The sequence below is a fragment of the Leptosomus discolor genome, chromosome Z (assembly GCF_034619465.1).
Source record: "Leptosomus discolor isolate bLepDis1 chromosome Z, bLepDis1.hap2, whole genome shotgun sequence".
NCBI lineage: Eukaryota > Metazoa > Chordata > Aves > Leptosomiformes > Leptosomidae > Leptosomus > Leptosomus discolor.
The window spans coordinates 80,442,908-80,466,304 of NC_141419.1; the positions used below are offsets into that span (position 1 = coordinate 80,442,908).

The 23,397-nt window shown below is 36.6% G+C and overlaps 1 protein-coding gene across 1 annotated transcript in view; it reads right to left on the minus strand.

The window, feature by feature from the left end:
* Positions 1 to 23,397, minus strand: part of SPEF2 (sperm flagellar and cilia associated 2) — a 95,024-nt gene that overhangs the window by 57,466 nt on the left and 14,161 nt on the right. Inside the window, 12 exon segments of the mRNA XM_086479742.1 lie at positions 793 to 950; positions 1,739 to 1,844; positions 3,543 to 3,790; positions 4,666 to 4,769; positions 7,368 to 7,452; positions 8,808 to 8,875; positions 9,092 to 9,222; positions 9,680 to 9,899; positions 14,146 to 14,314; positions 16,028 to 16,215; positions 17,370 to 17,558; positions 22,861 to 23,077. Of these exon segments, the coding sequence (XP_086335868.1) occupies positions 793 to 950; positions 1,739 to 1,844; positions 3,543 to 3,790; positions 4,666 to 4,769; positions 7,368 to 7,452; positions 8,808 to 8,875; positions 9,092 to 9,222; positions 9,680 to 9,899; positions 14,146 to 14,314; positions 16,028 to 16,215; positions 17,370 to 17,558; positions 22,861 to 23,077 (1,883 nt within the window).

A 23,397-nucleotide genomic window follows, 5' to 3' on the forward strand; every position in this document is an offset into this window, starting at 1 on the left:
CTAAACAGATAATCTCAACTCCATTTCTATCAATAGGAATTTTGCCATTGACTCCAGCAGGGTTATGAATTATATCAAGCATATAAAAAAATCCAATTCCAACCAGGTAGTTCTTTGAAAATGCTCTATCCAGTTTTCTGTCAGGTGAGATAATCCCAAGAATTTTTCATGAACTGGAACGCTTGTTCAGGAGTAGTAGTCTAAACTTTTACTGTTAAGAGTGCTTTTCAAGCTAATTTTTTTTTCCCCCAGTGGTAGAAGACATATCAAGACTTTATCTGCTTTTTCAAGGTGATTAAGAGGAAAAATGGAACAAAGATGCAACAAAACACATGTCAAAACTCCAAGTTATCCATGTTTTTAAGCTGCTGCTGATAAACGAACACAGGTTGATAATAGCAAGTTAGACTCATATCATTATGCTATCCCATATTGTGAAGATGCTAACTGTAATATTTAAATCAGGAAGAAAGGACTGAATTTAGTAATCCTTCACTTCATGGAATAAAGTAAATAAATAAATCCAGTTGACACTTTCTTTTTAAATATTTTAAAACTTTTTCCTCAAATGGTTTACAATTATGTGAAAAATTGGTCCGAAAAGGTAAAAACACAATAGAAAAGTTCAGAGTTCTAGTGCAGTTATCACTAACTCACACATCCCCAAAGTCTTGCAGGGGCCAGTAAAAAAGTATGTTTCCATATAGTTTTATATATTAATTGCTAGTGTTAATAATAAAAAACAAAGTGTTTTCTTACTGGATTGTAAGAAGTAAGAACGGGAAAACTTACTTCTATTCCTGTTTTTGGCAATTTCTTCCATTATAATTTCCTTCACTGTTTCACACACGAGACTTTCTTCTGTCTCTGCATTGACTTTCACCAGAATATTTTGATAGACTGAAAACCATTTCTCTAATTCTGGCCACGTGTCTAGAAAGCCTGAAATTCTACAAAAATAACATTAATGTATAAAATTAAAATCTAATGGAAAATAAAACATTTTCCCAAAATAATAAACAAAAGAAAAAGCAGACCATCTAATTTAATACTAAACAAATCTGGGCAATATTTTTTGCAAAATAATATCCCATCCACAACAACCCCTTCATTTTCAACATAGGAAAATTTTCAAAATCCTACCATTAACTAGCCTTATATATTTCTTAGTCTTTCTTGTCACAAGGTAAACCTACTTTCTTATATCACAACTAAAACAATAATAATCAATGTATAATAGTCTGAAATAGTTAACAGTATCAAATATTTAGAAACAAATCTTGTTGTTCTTGATTTTGCTCTTTATGTAAAGTTAAACTCCAATGATTCAATAAGAAATACAAAAGTAATTGGGTTTTTTATAAATGTAAAAGTGGAAAATACCATTTTAGAAAATCTGAGGGCAGTCACATGATGTATGACATACCTCAGATATACGTATGCATAGATACATATAGATGCATATATGTTTACATATGGTTCATGCAATATACATCTGAAAAAGACATTCTCCTTGGAAGAATACCTTGAAAAAGCAAAACACACAAATTCTTATCTTCTAGGATTTTATAATGTACCAAAAATGAAAGCACTTTTTAGGCTCCACGTTAGAGAAACTCTTAGGTAAACTCTTAACATTAGGCATGTCAGAACTATTATGGATCACATATGAGATTCAGATTAATTACATGCCTAAACATTTGGCAGAAGCAACGTTTTTGTACATCATATAATATACCTGTGTAGGACCTGGTCCCTGGCTAAGTCAATCTTCTCTTCTAGGATTTCAGCATCTGAATTTTTATTGTTCTCCTGTTCAGTTTGAGATGACTTTGATTTACCTACTGTGTGGAAAACAGCATATATGAGCATATATTGAAAAAGGCAACTATGTAGGTAGTTATTTGCCCAAACTAAGATATTAACATAAAAATGTCAGTGTTCCTTGATCTTAATTTCTTCATACCCAATTTTTATTTGGTACCAAACTTCCAGAAAGAAAGCCAGAGAAAATCATAGAAATATAAAGCTAAGCTGGAAAAGACCTGAAGACAATGTCTTGCCTCTTCCTCTGTTTAAAAGCATTGCAAATTATGGTACTAATGTTTCCTGATGGATGCTTTGCAGTCTTAGAAATCTCCAGTTGCATACAGGAAGCATTACTGTGGGCGGACTATTTCATGCTTATCTGTTCTAACAGTTAAAATGTTTTTTTTCCCGTCTAATCTGAATCTTCCTTGAAGTTAACTACTTCTTTTCGCAACAACAGGCAGATAGATCACTGTATCGGGAGACAAGGTATTCTCTCTCTCTGAGTCTTCTCTAAATTAAGAAAAAACACCTTCAATTGATTAGAAATAAGCCATTTCTATAGATTTCTAATTTTTTTTAGTGTTCTTTTGACTCTCAATCACCACATTACATCTTATGAAATAAATTCTCTTTGGATTTCTGAGACTGTATCATATATTATCACATTTTCAAAGTGTTTTGGTAACACAAGGTCTTGAACAAGAATTTTGAATGTCTATACACTTACATCTCCACTGCACTGTTAGCAGAAGCTCTAATGATTTTGACTCATCTTCACTCCTACCTATGCATAAAAGCTAAAGGTAAATGTTGCTTTAATTCAAGCCATGTACCATGTAAGTGCTGCAGCGAAAACAATGAAGAGGAATCTCCTTATAATTTGGACAATATGGGACATATTCATGAAAAGAACCTATGTTTCGCCAAGGTGAGTAAAGGCAATTAATAATGTGTGGTCTGCAAGTAAAACAGCCCTCAAAAAGCCTTTGATGCCTTTGCCTTTATTGGCCAAAATTGACAATTTCTGATTGTTCACTGACTAACTGAAGGCAAGACAAAGGCAGAAATCAATAGGGAATGAACGTTGGCACTCCCAGGGAATGAAGGTTGGCACATCACTTTGTTTATCTTTTCTGTCATCCCTTTCAAAATGTGTCTCCTGAAGAAAAATACTGTTTACACATACTCATTTGTAGAGGCATACTTCTGCATCTGTTGTAACTTGGGTTTTTTCCAGCTGCTGTTCTATGTGATAACTAACACAAGCCACTGCTATCTCAGCTCCAGTATTTGAAATAATCCAGAAACATTCAAGGTGATAATGCACAATTAATGAAAGCGATACTGTGAGATGCAGAGAAACTGTGCAGTAACGTTATTTTGCTCAAGTAAGTACAATTTACAGGTATATTTGGTAAATAATGTTCAGGATTAATGTATTGCTTATACCTAGTCGTGTACTTTTAGATGGCTTTTAACTTTTAAAGTTAAAAGGGGCTTACAAACGGAGAAGAAAGTTGTCAAGAAATCTAGACTATTTCTAATACCATAATTGTGAAAGGAAAATAGATATATTATATAATTTATTATTTCTAATTAAATATGCAACTTGGTATTATGTAGCAAAGTACTCACAATTTAGTCACTTTGTTATTATAACAATCTTTACATTCCACATACATCAGAATCTGCTTGTCGTTTTACTTTGTTGAAAGTAGTTGTAAACTTACACTTGAAGTTAGCCACACGTTTCAGTACCACGATGTCTGAAATATCCAATAATACAGAAACATCAAATGCAGGTGAGGTAACAGGAGGCTTTTTAGGGGCTCTGGGATCTGTAACAAGTGAGAGCTTTCCAGAATTTGCATCTTTTTGTTCAGGATCAATCCCTGTATAGGCTTTTTCAAATAGCTTTGCCTGATTAATTGTCATTGGAAACCCATCCACAATCCATCCCTTCTCTGGTGGTGTTTGCCTAAAAGTAAATGAAGAACCACAATTATACAGTGAATTGATAACATAATAATAAAACCTAAAGAAGAGCTTGCCCTAGCAGTCTTTCATTCTGAATTTACTCTATTAAATATCCTGATGAATACAGAATACAACAGACATAATTAAAACTTAAACCGTAAAGCAATGGATTTTAAATCAGAAAAATAACATCAAGCCTAACTAAAAGTGAAAAAAAGCAGAAACAAAACAATTTTTGCTGTCTTGATAAATAAAGTGTTCAAAAATATTCTCTATATAGACTATAGATCAGAGGTGTAATTTCAATATTTTCTCTACTAACTTCTGCCCTGAAGTAACAAACAGCAAAATACATTTTGTGACTTTAAAATACACTAATAGGTGTAATATAACTTAAATGATATCTATGTGGGAACTTAAGTGCTAATTGCATATCAGGGTAGTCGAGAAAATTTTCTGTCAAATAAGAGTAGACAAAAATAAGTAACCTAACTACTGAAACATGAATGCTTGGATTACACATTTCACAAAAACTAAAAAAACCCTAAAAATCCTAGCACATGCTGAATAGCTTCCATATTCATAATAAACAAAAGAGAGACATTAGTTATACTCAATGACTACATGATAGTCGTGTGTATTTTTGCTCACCTTCAGTAGTGTATACTATCTGCATAATTTAGGGGCTAGACTCTACTGCTAGCATTCTACTGCTAGCATAAAATGAGCATTAACTACACTAATTAGCTCCACTTCCCAAGTAGAAGACTCCAGCATGCAAAAAATACCTTAATAAAAAGAAATGGCTGAATCTGGATTACAAACCGGATAACTAAATTTTAAATAACTGAGGAAAAAAGCTATACACTTTCATACCTAATGGCTTCCAATAGGATGTCAATTAATAATTCATCGGGAATACTTTTTCCTTTCTTCAACAATTTCTGTGATGCAGCACCAAGCTGGGCACGAACAGACAGCTGTGGAAGAGCGCAGTGTAAAACTAATATGTTCAGAATGTTCACAACACTCACTGTTAAAAAAAGTATGATTCTACTTTATGTATTATGTATTATTTATTTATTTAGTTAATGTTTATTGTGTTATTTATTTATTTATAGTTGACATTTATTGTTATCTATTAATCATAGAATCATAGAATGGTTTGGGTTGGAAGGGACCTCAAAGATCACGTAGTTCCAACCCCCGGCCATGGCAGCGACACCTTCCACTAGACCAAGTTGCTCAAGGCTCCACCAAACCTTGCCTTGAACACTTCCCGGGATGGAGCATCCACAACTTCCTTAGGCAACCTGTTCCAGCGTCTCACCACCCTCAGGGTGAAGAACTTCATCCTTGCATCTAGTCTAAACCTGCCCTCTCCCAGCTTCCAACCATTACCCCTCATCCTATCACTGCAGGCCCTTGTAAAAAGTCCCTCCCTAGCCTTCTCGTAGGCCCCCTTCAAGTACTGGAAGGCCGCTATAAGGTCTCCCCGGAGCCTTCTCTTTTCCAGGCTGAACAAGCCCAACTCTCTCAGCCTGTCCTTGTAGGAAAGGTGTTCCAACCCTCTGATCACCTTAGTAGCCCTCCTCTGGACTCGCTCCAACAGCTCCATGTCTGTCTTGTGTTTGGGGCTCCAGAGCTGGGTGCAGTACTCCAGGTGAGGTCTCACAAAGGCAGAGTAAAAGGGCAAAATCACCTCCCTCGACCTGCTGGCCACACTTCTTTTGATGCAACCCAGGATATGGTTGGCTTTCTAGGGTGCAAGTGCACACTGTTGGCTCATATTCATCTTATTACCCACCAACAACCCCAAGTCCTTCTCCCCAGGACTGCCCTCAATCCACTCATCCCTCAGCCTGTATCTGTGCTTGCAGGACCTTGCACTTGGCCTTGTTGAACTTCATGAGGTTGGCCTGGGCCAACCTCTCAAGCCTGTCAAGGTCCCTCTGGATGGCATCCCTGCCCTCTAGTGTGTCGACCTCACCACACAACTTGGTGTCATCAGCAAACTTGCTGAGGGTGCATTTGATGCCACTGTCCATGTCGCCGACAAAGACGCTAAATAGCACCAGTCCCAGTACCGATCCCTGAGGAACACCGCTTGTCACTGGTCTCCACTCAGACATCAAGCCATTGATCACAACTCTTCGAGTGCCACCTTCCAGCCAATTTCTTATCCACTGAGTGGTCCACCCATCAAATTCATGTCTTTCCAATTTGGAGACCAGGATGTCACGCAGGACAGTGTCAAAGGCTTTGCACAAGTCCGGATAGATGACATCAGTTGCTCTTCTCTTGTCAACTGATGCTGTTACTCCATCATCAAAGGCCACCAGATTCATCAGGCAAGATTTTTCTCTTGGTGAAGCCATGCTGGTTGCCATCAATCACCTCCACATTTTCCATGTGCCATATCAGAGCCTTCAGGAGGATCTGTTCCATGATCTTGCCAGGCACAGAGGTGAGACTGACTGGCCTGTAGTTGCCTGGGTCTTCCTTTTTTCCCTAAATGGGGGTGAAGTTTCCTCTTTTCCAGTCAGTGGGCACTTCACCGGACTGCCACAACTTCTCAAATACGATGGAAAGTGGCCTAGCAACTTGGTCTGCTAGATCTCTCAGGACCCATGGACGGATCTCATCAGATCCCATGGAATTGTACACCTTCAGGTTCTTTAGGTAGTCACAAACCTGATCTTCACTTACAGTGGATGGATCTTCCTTCTCCCAGTCTTCAGCTTCTGCAACTTGGACAGTGTGGCTAGAGTCCTTGCCAGTGAAGACTGAGGCAAAGGAGTTATTGAGAACCTCAGTCTTCTCCATATCCCTCGTGACTAGTTCTCCTGTTTCCTTCTGGAGAGGGCCCATAGCCTCCCTAGTCTTCCTTTTATCACTGAGAAATAGTTAATTAAGGAGAAATAGTTCCAACTGATGTAAAAAAGGCCTAACTTAATTGAAATCTCCCAAATGATTTCCATCACTACACCCATGAAAAAGCCAGACAGAAATAAGGTTGAGAAACAAAGGATTTGAAGGCTGAGAAATAAAAAATTAAGTGTCCTGGTTCTAAGCTTATTCTGATTTTTCACTACCATAAATTCACTGATGGTTTTCTACAGTAGCACTTAACTTCTTTAGTTCTACAGGGATTCTTTTATATTTTAGCTTTCAAAGTATTTTCTAGTGAGCAATAAAGTCAGAGAGATTATTGCAGAATTAAGTATCTCTAAACATAAATAAAGGAAACCTTGGCATGGGACAAATTATCTGCTTGGCAGCAGCAAGATCAGGAATACATATTTGTTAACTCAGAAGTGATGTAGAAAGTATCATATCTTACATAAATGTAAGATTTAACAAGAAGATATAGAACTTCAACAATACATAACCTCTAACCAACATACACAGGAATAGATTTTCATAATATAACATTTTCATATTTCACACAGAAAATGCTTGCAGTGAGATCAATGAATTAATACAGAATTATGAAAGGGTGTCACCGTCTTTTAAGTAATTTAACCATTGTAACTAATGCATTTTTATAAAGTACAAGCTAAAAATGGATTACAAACCTTGGATAGGCCATCCTGACTGTCATCTGATTTAAACTCTTGCCCAGATGGATCCTTTTTGACAGGACAATTGCCTAAAATAGGTACATTATAAAGTTCGACAATTCTATTACTATGATATTTGTTACTATATAAGTAATAAATAATAAAAGTATATGTGTCATTCTTGTTCTTTGAACAAATCAATACAGAAGGTACATACAATTGTTAGAATCATAGGATCATTGATCAATTCAGGTTGGAAGCAACTCCTGGAGATCCCCTAGTTCAAGTTCAACTTTCTGCTCAAAGTGGCATCAGTTAAAAGGTCAGACCAGGTTTACCCAGTGTGATCTTGTCAGCCTTCAACACTGGAGACTACACTGCCTCTCCAGGCAATTTGTTTCAATGCTTGATGGTTCTCATGGGGAAAAGGCCTTGTCTTACATCTAGTCAGAGGGGCAACAAGGGCTTTTACATTTATCTTCACAGCAAAAGGAAGGCTGGGGAAAATGTAGGCCTGTTGAAAGAGACATACAAAAGACTGAGGTACCCCAAGGCCCTGAGACTAGCAGGAAAGTCTGCAGCAAGAAAGATTTAACCTTGATGGAAGAGACCAGCTCAAGGAACATTTAAATAAAATGGAAATGCTGAAGTCCATGGGACCTGGTGGCATATACCCACACACGCTGAGGGACCTGGCCGATTTCATTGCGAGGCCGCCTTCAATAATCTTTGAAAGGTCCTGGTGATTGGAGGAGATTCCTAGGACTAGAAGAATGCAACTGCCACTCCTCTCTTCAAGGAAAGCAAGAAGGAGGAATTGGGGATGTGTAAGACAGTCAGCCTCACCTCAGTCCATAGGAACTGATGGAGTAAATAAACCTTGAAGCCATTTCCAAGTGTATTAAGGACACCAAGATGATTGGGAGTTGTCAGCATGGATTTACAAAGGGGAAATCATGCCCGACTGTAGTCATGACTGCTACATTACTGTGTAGCAGTCACATCTGCATCCCACGTCCTATCTCCTTGATTCTGACCCTAATCCACACCTGCTGACTTGAGTTCCCAGCTTGACCTCAGACTTGCTTCAATGGCAGAATTCCTGGGTTATCACCAGACTGAGGATCACTTTGATCAATGTCTCTGGACCCAGTAGTGACTCTGACTTCCGTCAATACCCTCACTCTATCTGTGAATGTTGGCGCTTCCTGCCCTTGTCACTTAGCACACCTTCTTTCATGGAGCAGCCTGCACTTGCTGCTCCCAAACAGCTAGTGTGGAAACAGGAAATTCATAACGGAAACTACTACGAAAACTCAGATGTCATGGATATTACCTAAATGTACAAAAGAAAGGGGAATAGCCATTTAAATCTAATAAGAGAAGAAATAAAATTAAATTTTATAAATATATATATACATCTATAAATAAAATATATATGCACCTTTGGTTCCATTGACAGGTGTTTCTCTCTGGAGTTTCTTTAGAACTTTCAGTGGTGATTTTGATAAGTTCTTCCGGACCTTGTATTAGTTATGCAAGGAAATGGATTAGAAAGGAAACCACATATTACAGGAAAAACTAGCCTGTCAATTCAAGTGACTCTTGAAGACTTGTCTGTCAAAACTTAGAATTAAGTTTGAAATTGAGTAAAAAATTGAAACAATATGCTTTTTTCCTTATATATTCATTCTCACCTCCCTGTGAGAGCCATAACCAAAATTAACAAAAATGCTTACCTCATTTTGTTCCCCAGAACTCTCAACTTTTTGTGGAATCACATTGTGTTCATTTTTCATTTCATTTTTAAGAAAAGCTTGGATGGCCTCCTGAACCAGAGTATCAACAGACAGTACCCGGATATTGCAAACTAATACACAAAAAAATTAGATAACTTTACAATTTGAGTTGAGCATACATACAGAGAGACTATTACTGGCAGTTAAATTAACAATTTTGTTTGGGCTTTTGATGTAAGTTGTTTCCACTATCTCTTCTCTATAACCACTGCACAGTGTGTATCCACGATCACACAGCTATCTTGCTAGTCTCTTCTATAACAAACTTAGAGACGTTTGCCAAAAGCATTTTCAAATTCTCAATGCAGAAGTAACACTATGTTAACACTATATTCAAGTTCAGATGTTTTTAATCTTACTTTGGAAGACAATGAATGATCGACTTGCAACCAAGCCCTGCAAAATACAGACGCATCTGAGGTTCAAGAATTAGTAATGCAAAGATGTGCCCAAATAATTTTCATTGTGAGTGGGATTTTAATGCAAATAAACATTTTAAAGGATTTTAGGAAAAAGAAATAATTCTACCTTTTTCAATGAACTTTACACAGGTAGTTTTTCCACTAAAAAGTTTTCCCAAAATACATCCCTTGATAGGAAATCGAGGAAATACAGGTGGTGAAGATTCAGGTTTTGGAGGATAGAAAATCTCCATCAGTCTATGAATCACATGACCCAGTATGTTATTATTAAGAGGAGGTTTGTTTTCACTGTTCTCTTCAGCTGGGCACCATTCCCCTGACATACTCTGTATAAATGACAAATTACCCAATAATTTGTCAATATGCATCGTCTTTCATCTTTCTAGAATATGTATTTATACACAAACACAATACATACAATAACCAAATATGAATAGTACTAAATAATAAAATATTTTTTAGAATTGACCCTTGTTAAAAGCCATAATTATGCGATAATCATTAAGCATGTATTGATATTTAGTAATACCTAGTTGAGAGAGACAAGTACTCCTACAACCACTTTCATAGATTCCTAGAATCATTTTTTTTCTTCCAGAAACATGAAAAATCATTGTACCAATACCACAGAATGAATCAACAGCACGTTTTTGGAACAGAAGCCGAGTATTCTAAAAACTGGGCAACATTACTACCTAGAATCATACATAAATCTTTGCAAATATTTATGGACAAAGATTTCAAATATACATATTTGCCTAACACACATTCAATGGAGAGGAAAAAACCTCACAAAACACAACAACCCAATACAAACACAAACCAACGAAGCACCATATAATCCAAACAATTTTAAGGCAAGGAAATACTGAGTAGAAACTTCCAGTTCATCTGCTCTGAGACCATTATAAATTTATCAGTGGTATGAGTTACCAGCATAGAGCTTAATGAAGTTTTGCTAGTAAAGATACTTCTACTGAAAATCACATTGGAAGAAAGATAAGAATGGAAGGATGTGGTCAAAAGAATTGAACACAGAATTGTGCTTTTGCACTCTAATTCTACCAGTATTGGATCTTACAACACTAGGAAAGTCCTGAGGTGCAGTTTATGCTATGAGAAGTTAAAAGAGAACATTCTAGTATGAAGGGTAATACTAGTTCTGTATTAATTATTATTTGGTTCCAGGCTATTAAACAGCTTTTTGGAAATATGTGGACTAATAATATTCCCAATCTGATTCTAGCTTGTCATCTCATTTGAGGAACACAATAAAGGGTTGAGAGGCAAAGTCAAATGTTTCAGCAAGAGAAATTCCAACCAGGAAAAAAAATGAAGATAAAAAATGTTCACAGTGAGAGTGGTCAAGCACAGGAACAGATTGCACAGGCAGTCTGTGGTATTTCTATCCTTGAAAACACTTGAAAGCTGACCAGACAAGGTACTGAGCAACCTTATCTGACTCAGAAGTTGGCCCTGTCTTGAGAAAAAAGGTTGAATTAAATGACCTGCACACCCCTTTCAACCTAAAAAAATGTATCATTCTATAAATTAAATATTTAATCACCATCAACAGAAGCAACCAGTTTCAAAGTTCTACTGAAAGACAATGTTTTGGATTCATGTTCCAGACAGAATATGCAAACTTTCCCTGAGCTTACTCTCATGAATGATATATTGCCACAGCTACAGGCTTGGGGATGAGTGGCTGGAAAGCTGCCCGGCGGAAAAGGACCTGGGGTGCTGGTTGACAGCCGGCTGGACATGAGCCAGCAGTGTGCCCAGGTGGCCAAGGAGGCCAACAGCATCCTGGCCTGTATCAGAAGTGGTGTGGCCAGCAGGAGTAGGGAGGTGATCGTGCCCCTGTACTGGGCACTGGTGAGGCTGCCCCTTGAATCCTGTGTGCAGTTTTGGGCCCCTCACTGCAAGAAGGACATTGAGGTGCTGGAGCGTGTCCAGAGAAGGGCAACGAAGCTGGTGAAGGGTCTGGAGAACAGGTCTTGTGAGGAGCTGCTGAGGGAACTGGGTTTGTTTAGTCTAGAGAAGAGGAGGCTGAGGGGAGACCTTATCGCTCTCTACAACTACCTGAAAGGAGGCTGTAGTGAGGTGGGGGTCGGTCTCTTCTTCCAAGTAATTAGTGACAGGACAAGAGGAAATAGACTCAAATTGCACCAGGAGATGTTTAGAATGGATATTAGGAAAAATTTCTTCACTGATAGAGTGGTCATGCATTGGAACAGGCTGTCCAGGGAAGTGGTGGAGCCAAAACGTGTTGATGTGGCAATTTGGGACATGGTTTAGTGGGCATGGTGGTGTTGTGTTGATGGTTGGGCTTGATGATCCCAGAGGTCTTTTCCAACCTCAATGATTCTATGATTCTACAATACTAAAAGAACTTGATCAGTGTTGATTTTGAACACATGTGCATTGGACAGAATAACACAGTGTAATTTATTATCACTCTAAATGCAAATATACCTATTTTTAAACAGTAAAAACAAACAAAAAAATCTTTTTAGTTGTACTATATACCCTCTCTAATATATCTCAAAAAACATACTTCTTAACATATATTTGAAAAGAAATGCTTAAAAAAATCAAATCCTTGTCCTATCTGAAGCACTCTTCCTTAAACACATAAGTAGAGATGGATCAGTTGTTTTAAATTCTACCTGCAGGAAAAATGAATTCCCAACGAAACGGGCTCTAAATTCAAAGTACTCACCTTTCAGATTTCTTGCCCTCTTAACCAGAAGATTGCTAGGCTGTACCTGTCTTGAGCTAAAGTAACTTACCTGTCAGAAACCAGTTTTCAGGTATCCAGGTATCCTGGTCAACACTCTCGATCAAAACTGGAATTTATTTGATATTTTGAGCAGTGCCTCTGTTATGCTTGTTTTTGCTGATTCCATTAATTCCTGCAGTGATTAGCCGCAACTGGTGATGTGGTAATTTCCAAGCTCAATGTAATGTGGAATAACTGACCGATAGCACTAATTTTGTTCTTGTATTTTACCAAATATATTTGATAATTTTAGTCAGTATTTCTAAACTTAGTATGCTTGAGAGATGCCAAATTGCCTGTGTTGGGCTTTTTTCTCAAGGGTTAAGAAAATCAGCATAAACTTTGCCAGAATGCCCTGCCAATACAACTTTATCAAGAAGCAATAGTTTGAAGGTATTAGCTTCCATTTAGGTTTTTAGAAGGTAAGTATGAATTTTGCCAACAATTTTACACATGTCATATGATACCAGCTTTCGGTATTTTTTCTCAATACTGATTCAGAAAGGCATAAGACTAACAACATCTGGAAAAAAATTAATTATGTGAATGTATATTAGGACCAGACTGGTAGTAAAAAGGAGGCTTTAAATGTGTTATTAAATGTTTGGAACCTTTCGTTCCCTTAGATCTAGGGAAGACTACTGAGTCTTTGCAATAGAAAAAACAACGTGACTGTAAAAACTTTATTTTTCATTAGTGCTCCTCACTGTTTCCTGCCTATCTGTCCTGTATGTCCTCCCTGTTGATTTGCACGTATGTCTTTTTCACCTAAAGAAAGTGATCATGAAATTCATTACACGAGTTGATCTCGTCTGAACAAGGACCTTATAAATAGATAAATCAGAAAAACGTAGGTTAAGATTGAAACCAAAGTAAATTGATCTGTCAGGCATTCATTACAGAAACTTGTAAGAAACATTTGCATTCATTGCAATAGCAAATGTACTAATTGGGTCACGATGTGGACAAAAACACACATATATTGTAACTATAATTTCCCAACAAATCGAAGACAAATTATTTGCCATGATTTTGCCATATTCTAGTTAAACAGATTATTTGAAAAGACTATGGGGCAGGATTTTTTTTCCCAAAGAAAAGCATCATTAATGTCATTTGCAAAAAAATGGTACAATACGTTTTAACAGGGAAACATTTATCCTTCATCTTTCACTTGTGAAATTACATTAATGTATTGTAAAGTTGAAGAAACGCTTCAAGGAACCCTGAAAAACAGTTACACACATTCTAACAGAGTGTTAAGAAAAATGTCAGCCATTTTTAATAATTTTCACAAACGTAATTATCTTAAAATAAATGGATCACTCAAACCAACAAACCTTGTTAGAAAGCTTTTGCTCAAAATTTCTGAAATTAAGACTCTCAGGTTTTGTAACAGATACAGTATTTCATTTTGTTGGCTACTTTCTATTGTATTTTTGAATGTGGTAGTATTAACCACACATTCAAATTCCAATTAGCTCAAAGTTAATTGCATTGCAATTAACATACTTGTCCTATGAACTCAAGAGAGAAACACAATCAATTTTATATACGAGAATAAATTTATAACAGTATTTTAAAATTGCACCAGTTCTTCAGTGCTACTAACATAAAATATAGCCACGTATTTCATATAGAACCTCAAGCAATGAAAATAAAATACATGTCAAAATGTGGTATCAGAAACTAATAAAAGAACAAAACAAAACATCACAACAAAATGTTTATGATTATGAAAAATCAAGGTGTATTATATTCCATCATGTCTTAACAGTTTGATGTACCTTGTATTCACCATAATCTTTTTCATCTAGCAGATTCACTTTATTCAGCTCTACAAGTTGTTCTGGGCTTGGTTCATTTGGCAAAGGTTGAATTGAGGCTTGTTCATATATTGGTTTTCCATTAAAAAAAAATTCCTTCCAACCAAGCATCAGTTTCAATGGAATCCTGCTGTGGAACGAAAAAAAAAAAAGAATGAGTTCCAAAACAAAAAAGTCAAGGGTCAGATATTTGAGAACAGTGGACCCAAGAATCACAAACACGAAACAAGCATAGTTGAGCATATGCATAGTTCATAATGCATTTTTTAATTATTACAGCTTTCTATAAGTGCTTGGTTACTTATATGACAGCCATAGACCCTTGTAGGCTTCAGTGTCTTCACAAACATGTCATCACACCATATTTATTCAGCTGGCAGACGTGTAGTAACAATTTTGCTATAGCTATGTTTCCTGCTCCAAAATATTCATCCCTTTCGTGAGGTAAAGCCTCCTCTCATCAAAAATCTGTAGAAATTTTTCCTGGAAGCTAAAATGAATTTAGAATTATCTGAGTAATTAAACTCAATTTTTTTTTCTTTTAGAAAGGAAGAATATTCATATGAAACAACGAGACAAACTGTATATACTAGCAAGTTAAATGCAAACAGGATGCTGATATATGACATATTAGAATTCTATGGCTGCTAAATAAACAATATAAATAACAGCTTAAATTAACAAATGGTCAAAAAGAAAGTTTCTACTTTTTCTAAAGTTTACATCAATTTGGACTTCTTATTTTTTAGTAATGGTTGTAGATAGTTGAGAGTTACGGCTTTAAATAAACTCTGCATATGCAATAATTTAATACCTATCGTATGCATCCTGCACAATGAAGTGCACAGAAGGACAGAGAAAGCAAACCTATGGTGGCAGTACATCCAGATTCAACCTTGATATGCATACTTTGGAAAGATATTTCAAATATCTGTACATGCCGTGCACCACTCAGTACAAGCAAACGTGACACCAGCTTACATTGGAACCATGACTGTGTCAAACAAGGACAACATCAAACCATCACCAAACCGTGTCTATTTTATCAGGTACTTACTGGCCTAAATTTATGTAATTTCCATAAAATACAATTATATCTATTTCATATGATTACAGATTTATTATTTTAACATACAATTACACTAAAATGCAATGAAGATTTTGCCTTAGTTTCTAACACTGTAAGCCTTACCCTGTAGTCTATCCACTGAATACCCATAAAAGAACAACAGTAACATTGCCCCACTCTGTAGTTTTGGAAACGCTCCTACAGCACAGGCACTTGGAGGTTACTGCCTTTTTAGGACCTTCTCAGAAAACCTGCGCAATTAGGGCATGTCAGAAGAGGGAATCACAGCATGTAGGACTTGGAAGATTTTGGGCTGAGCTGACAGTCTTAGGATAGTCCAGGCAGGTTGGTGTATCTTAGGAAATTCATTCTGTTTATATTACACTGAGGAAGTGTTCAGCTAGTGAAGCAATCCAGAATGGGATGAGCATCAGTCAGCTTTTAGCCTTTAAACTAAAGAATTTGCTCATAACAAAGGAAATCAGTAGTTCCACAAGCTGTAGAACTAGTGGATCTTGGTCTCCTAAGGGTTCAAGTCAGTTGAGTTTTCAAAAAATTATCTTATGGCTTCAGCATTAGTTCACTCTGTACTACACATTAGTGAATCCTCACAGGAAAGTAACATCATCATTTTCCCACATAAACTAATTGGAGCTTCCCTGTAAGATATATGAGAATCTACATAACATGTTATGGTGCTTAAACTAGTCCAAATAATGAAGCCTAACAGCTACCTAACAGCTGTTATTATTGCCTTACAGCTACCATACTCACTTGTTTGTCAGCAGACGATATTCTCCTATTTTTGTTGACAAATCAATGATTTGGTCGATCACTTCCCAACATATAGAATAATGCTTTTTATAACGTGCCTGAGCTCTTTCAACGGCAATTTTCTCATGACGTTCTCTTTCTTTGATAATTTGGTCCTCATAATCAATTTTTTCTTGTTTTGCAAGAGCCTAGAAATTTTTTTTAAAAAGTAAACTTGAGATTACAAAGAAGGGGGAAGTGCAGAAGTGCACAGTCCTGGAAATGAATATGAACTTGCTCATTTAAGTCTCATTAAGCCTTATTTTCAGCATACTCGGGTAGCCAGCAAGCAGATTAACACATAGACAAATCTAAAAACTTTTATTCATTCTATAACTTCCAGTTTGTTTGCTTTCTAACTGATAAAATGTAATGAAATGAAGGAGAAATATATTACTTTTTTCCATGAGAAACAGATTAAGAACATATTCAGTGCTTAGGGGGCAGGGAAACATGAAATGATGCTGTCTACTCTTCCTAAGGAACAACTATGCAAATGCGTTGGTAAAGGAAAGGCTTAGTTCCACTGAAATCCACAATGGAATACTCATTTAGAATATGTGACAAGTAATTTAACTCACAAGATTCTGATCCGCAAATAATTTTATATTACTGATGCTGTTTAAACTTTGAGAAAGATTTCTGGTCATGGTAGAAAATTATCAGTAGTTTCTGTGACAGTGTGCTCTGTTTAGCCAAAAGTGTACTTAAAAGAGATGTTGTAATCAAAGCTATAGCTGCTGATTACATAGGACTCGGCTGTGTTGGAGGATTTGGAGCTGCTAATTGCTCCTGGCAGGAGCTAAATAAGACTTTTACCACCACATTATGGCCTACTATGAGCGTAGCACTTCACAGTTAGCCACAGGATTGTGAGTCCTTATAATTCATTAATCAACTCCAAGCTCCAAGGTAGGAATTGGCACTCACGAGTGACACACCCCCTGCATTTGTCAAAAATGCATGTTAACAGATTACATCTAAAGAAAATGAAAAGCATGATTCTTGGAACAAGATCTTATGTCACCATCTTTTGTCATTTTGCTTCTGCAAGACTGTGCCTTTTAAACTCAGCACACAGACATGTTTTCCTACAAAGGTAAAATTGGATTGGAAGAAAAGATCAGAATTGGACTTTAAGTTGCTCAGCTTCATCCCTTATTAAGGTAGCTATAACTTTGAATCTAGATAAAAGAAAATATTCACCCTGTCCCTAGAAAAATCCTAAAATACAAATTCCATTTTATAGCAGGCAGGTACAGTAACAGCCCTGCAGCAATTCAGGGAGCAAGTAATATTTTACCACTTCTCTATCAAGAGCTTCCTGGAACTCCTTCAGTCGTCTTTCTTCATATTGTCTTTCCCTGAAAATTCTGTTTTGCCTTAACACCTCTTTTTCATGTCGAACGTGCATGAGTTGAACAGCAATCCTCCGCTCCTGCTGAGATTGCCTCATTAGTCTGTAAATAAGTTGCTCCTCCCGGTATGCCTCCTAAAAGATAAAAAAATAATAGTATTAAGTACAGCTTACAAATTATTTCATAGACATCTCCTCAGTGTCTCATATGAGAAATATGAATGGGGTCATATAACAGCATTTACCTGCTAATTTGGTACATAAACCCAGAGCAACATCCATGAGTACTATTTTCGTAAACTTTATATGAACTGTAGAATTACAGAAGTGAATTCTAACTATGTCTTAACTGAGATACACTGTAAAAATACATTTGTTCAGATTAACTCAATTTTGACTCAGATATTTCCTGTGTGAAAAGAAACTGCAGCATATTTCAAATAATTGCTTCTGTATGTAAAGATATACCCTTTCCTCAAATCATTAACTTATCCCTGCTCTTCACCATTCCCCATTCTCAGACATACACTGCTGGATCCTTGATCAGTCTATTCTTTTATAGGTCTGAATTTTTCCTTCTTTCTTGGAATCTGGGTAATTATCTCCTCCATTCTCCTCCATTCAGTAGACTGGGAATACAAGGAAGCATTCAGAACAGAGGAAAATACAAGACTACTAGGTCACAGTTTCAGTGTAATCACTGGGACATGAACAGAATCCCCTATTTGGTACTATAAGAAAATAATTCTGAACCATTGCTTGAAGCATGGCCCGTGTGCACAGACACTTTGAAGGCTGTTGACTATTACTATTCAAAGTACTTGTCAAAACATAATAGTATCTTCTCACGGCCACACTTCTCTAGACTGTTCTTGGTATCTAAACTAAAGCTTAACCTAACCTAAAGTTTTGCCTTATTGCTCTCACAGTCCAGAACTACTTCTGAGTTCTGTGCAAAAGCATCATCTTGCCTTTGAAGCCCCATTGCCAAATATTACTCCTACAGCAGAATTTCAGAGGAAATTTCTGATTCCCTGGACACTTGTTTCAGATGCAGCTACAAAATTAATTCAAATTTAAGGACCTAAATTGGGAACAGATCTGAAGATTTCAAATTCACTCTCCTAAGAACAAAGGAACAGGTAAAGCCAGTTAGTTTGTTTTGAAAAACAAACCAAAAGAAAATATCACTACTATTTTCTTTTAATCTAGTTTATTTTCCATCATCTGTCTGACAGAGAGGGCAGAACACATTACATAAATTCACCTACAGGTGAATTTATTTCATTTACAAATGAAAAATCAAACATATATAAATTATATATTATCATACTATTTACGAAAGAAATATACAAAGGGGTCTAGATCTGTGCTACACAATGCAATCAGGACATCTGTAACAGATGTCTAACACAAAGCTGCAAAACATGGCTATTTTAATTGCAATAGTAAGAACATCAACTTTCTAATTAATTCAGGTCTTTAATGATGATGCTAGAGAGAAGCCAATATTTTTCAAACAAAACTCTTCCCATATTTTTAAGTTACTTTACTTTATAATTGCTGGGAATAAAGTGCACTCCAATTAAACACTACGCTAAGCTGATATAAAAATCCCTCCACATCGTTTAATTTAGCCAAAATGTGAGCTTTGCCCTCCCCTTTCCTAGCACTGAATCTCATGACACTGCATGATAGTTCTAATCGCAAAGATGCAGTTGCCTCAGGCTTTAAACTTAGAGCGCTTCACCTGCACACAATATTGTTTCTCTATAAATCTTATACAGGATCTAATTTTGAATGTGGGATTTTTTGTACACTATTTCAGTGTACTGTTTGTACACTATTTTTCTATGCACAGATTTATCACCATTCATGCATCTGAAATGCAAAACAATGCAATAGTAACACCTCCGTATGCATTTTATATTTTCATATTCATTCTATGTGTCATTTGTTATAGCTTGGGTGATAAAATTTTCCAATAGCACTGCCTACTGAAGAGCTAATCTGTCCTTTTGTCTCTTACATTCATGAAGTCAAGGCAATAAAAGGAGACATGATGCCCTTTGCTGCCTCAGTTTTATCCACTACTTCTTTGGACTTTCATTAAGTATTTCATTAGGATTTCAAAGAAGAGGATGCACAGACTTTCCTTCCTATTACAAGCAAATACCTTTCATTGTTTTCTTCACTTGTAACTGTTTATCCTCAGCCATGGACTAGTACAGCAATAAGTACCCCACCAGCAGAAAACAGATCTTTAAATCCTAATTCGCAGGGGACTGAAGGAGCTACACTAACAGAATGGACATTTGTCATACTCAAACCATCAACTGTGTGGTGCAAATAGTTGATTCAATGAGAAAACAAAACTCCTCATCTAGGTGAATGCGCTCTTTATAAAGGAAATGGGAAGATGCTCCTTTAGGACAATTCAGAGCAGGAAGGGTAGAGAACTTTGATACTCTAAGTGACCGAATACTTTGACATGCTGAGCAGGCCTAAAAAGAGTGAGCAGGAAATTTTTGAGGAACAAGAATATATGAAAAGGCAATTATCTCAGAGCTACACAATGGATAAATTAGGATTCAGAACACCAAACTTGTAATTTCAAAAAGGGTACTTATTGGTGGGGGACTGAAGCATTGATAGCTACCTTTCATACAAACAGGAATGGACAAAGTACAAAAACCTAAGGTTGAAAAGTTTTGAAACTTTTGGGCATACCAGGAGACAAAACAAATTTGGTAGTACCATTTTTTGATCTAACATTTTACATCACCTTTTTCAGAGGACTGCGAAGTGTCTGAAGAAATCATAAATATCATAAATGGGTCATCTCAGTAATCATCCAAAAAATTACTACTGAGAAAGCATAATACATGCTTTTTTTCAGTTTGCCTACTCGAGACAACAGTGGCATCCAGTGGCCAAATATTCATTTGTTTATATTTCATGTTCACACATAATTGCTAGATAACATTTTTCTACTTCCTTGTCTAGTTTACATACAAATGAAACAATTCATCTTGTTGTGTAGTCATAAGATTTATGACCAAAACTTTTAGCTTAGCGTACATAAATCTATTTGGTTGACAAGCAATAATCTAGTAACAATTCATTTCCCCTCCCTTTTTAATCTTTTCAATTTATCGCTGATGGAAACTTCTTCCTGACAACTTTTAAAATTCAGAGAGGTAAAATCTGAACAGAGCATTTAAAAATAATGAGTACTAAAAACAAATACTTTATTGAAATGGTGGAGATCAAAGATTCAAATGGGATGAAGCCATGTTACTGTCAATGCACTTTCGACTCCCGCCTAAGAAAATCTGACTGGCATCACCTTGTGATCCACATAGATTAGTCTCATGTAATTGTAACATAATTTTTCTCACAGGCTCCAGCTTGCAGTGTGAACAATATTCTTTTACTAGAGGTTTATACGTACGGACATGAAATACACTAAAGCACTCTGAAGGGATGAAACCCATTTGACTCTAAATGATCCCATGCCCGGTGTTCAAGTTTTATGCAGTATATGTAAAAATCTGACCCTAATCTCTACAAGAAAGCTACAATTTCAGTCTGCAAATCCCTTCTGGTTTGACGGCTAATGGAGGGAGAAAGTAATTTTCAATTATTTTGTATATTTATTTATTTATTAAAGAAAATATCTCAGTTTGCTTCACACTTCTCTGAAGTCAAGCAACATCTAATTTCTGAAACCTCACAGAGTCCCAACCAGACACCTCTTCCTCAGCTAATTTAGAACGGAATTACCATTCTAAATAGATTCTCTGATCTGGTCAGACTACTGTTCCAGTCAACAGCTCACCTATCTATCCTTCTAATTTCTGCAGTCTATGACTTCTATTTTTCCTATATCACACGATTTTTTCTTTCTGAGAAGTTAGGAACACTATTGTTACTTTTGCCTTGCTTTGGAGCCCCACTGGAGCCAGTCTGATTGGCAGTACGTTGCAACAATTCTTCCATCTCAAACCAAGAAGACTTGTACTACAACCTCAGGTGGACCAGCTGTCTGACCTCTTCTACAGCACTGGCTTAGAGCTGCTGTATCTACTAAAGGCCCCAGTGACTGCTGGTGGCCACATGGCCATTAGTCTATAGCCATGGCTATCGGAACCCACTAGTCCAGGCTGCTGGGGCTACAACAGCTGATAGCAGATAAAGAGCAAGTTTCAGGACTACAGTGATTTCAGACATCTGGGTTGCAAAGTTACTTCATGGCCTACGTATATCCACAAGAACATGATATAGAATCTCTTTGAATTTGAGCTCAGAGACAGGATACAGGGATAGACAGATTCTTGGTCTAAGCCACTACAGGTGTTTTTCACAGAATATAGGTCTGGGATAGATATTGAGAAATCACCTAATTCCAACATGCCTACCACCACAAATTTAATTTTTTCTTAACAACTCCAAAAACATCTCCAGACATTACATGCCAACGCTGAAATATAAATATTAGATAAAGTTTCATACTTTTGCTCTTCGGAGATGCCACACATCTGAAGTGCTATTATTGCACAACAGCAGTGGAGACAGGCTCAGCTATATGCACCTGGGTTCAACACATGATCTAAACTAAGGACTCAGTGCAATATATTAAGACAAAAGACAAAGAAATCACAGAAACCTAGTAAGTTACAAGGTTCTGTTTTGATACAATCATTACAAAAGAGAAGATCTGTGAAGTCAGTAATATAAGAGCTGCTTTTTGAATGAGGAGTGTCTGAGGAAGAATCTGAAAACCTTGTGCTTTATGGGACAGGATTCAAATGGCATAGCCTCAATACCCATTTCTAGACAGAGCACAGACATCCTCCAGGCACATATCTTCTATTCCATAACACATCAAAAATCAAAGCTCTGATCTGCAAAGTGTTTTGCTTCTTCACATCACCCAGCACAACCATTTCCGAATTCATGCAGCCAGATCAAAAACTTTACATAATACCTTTGTAAATATACAAATAATTATACAGTATATAAATAATACCAGTTTTCAACCAAGGAATGCCATGTTTGGTGGTTTTTAATAAAAATCTTCTTCAGAACTAGTATACATTTTGACAATCTAAAGTTCAGCTTTGGGGGTGGGGGGAATAGAAGGCAGGTCTTCAACTGATCTCTAATAATCTTAGCTTTGCTGCCTTCATTTGATCCTTTATGACTTATAAGGATGAAGTATGACATGAAGGTGGTGAGAAGAATGGACAACTTTACATATTTTTCAAGGAAAGACAATGGTTGGCATAAAAGTTATTTTCAGAGAGAAGTGCATATACCTCCCTTTAGCCCTCCAAATTTTATTCAGTCCTCAAAAATACTGTTTTATATTTGTAAGCCAATGTGTAATTACTAATTGTGCATGAGTTATATACTTCAGCACACATTTTCTCACCTGTTCAGCTTCATGTGTTATTAACTGTTCCATTAGCATTTTTCGTCGTCTCTTGTCTCGTTGTTCTCTAGCAAATGTATCTTCCTCTAAATGTTTTTGAGTTTTCCTTATATATTCATCATCTGAATAAATATTTAACAGCTCAGTTGCTGTTTGTGCTGCAGTTTCTAGAGTTGTTTCTTGCAGCTTCTGGGTTTGCAATGGTTCTTGTATACTGCTGATCGAAAAGATTAAATAGAAAAATATGACTGACTTTATAGGAATTATGGTTCTTAGAGGTGTTTTCATACAGAACCTTGTACAGTTATGTGCAAATCTGACAAATGCACAACAGCACTTTTGTGGACACTGTGACTACTCCTTGATGCCCTTGCCCCCCATAATGACCCCTAAGTCTAGAGGAGGGCTCCAGCACTGTCTTGAGCCAACTGTCAACTAGTTCATTTGCTAATATAAAGCCAAATTCTGCAGAAACAGGAAATTAGGATGGCTCACAGAATATCAAAGAAAGATGGGTTTCTCTTCAATATCTCCACA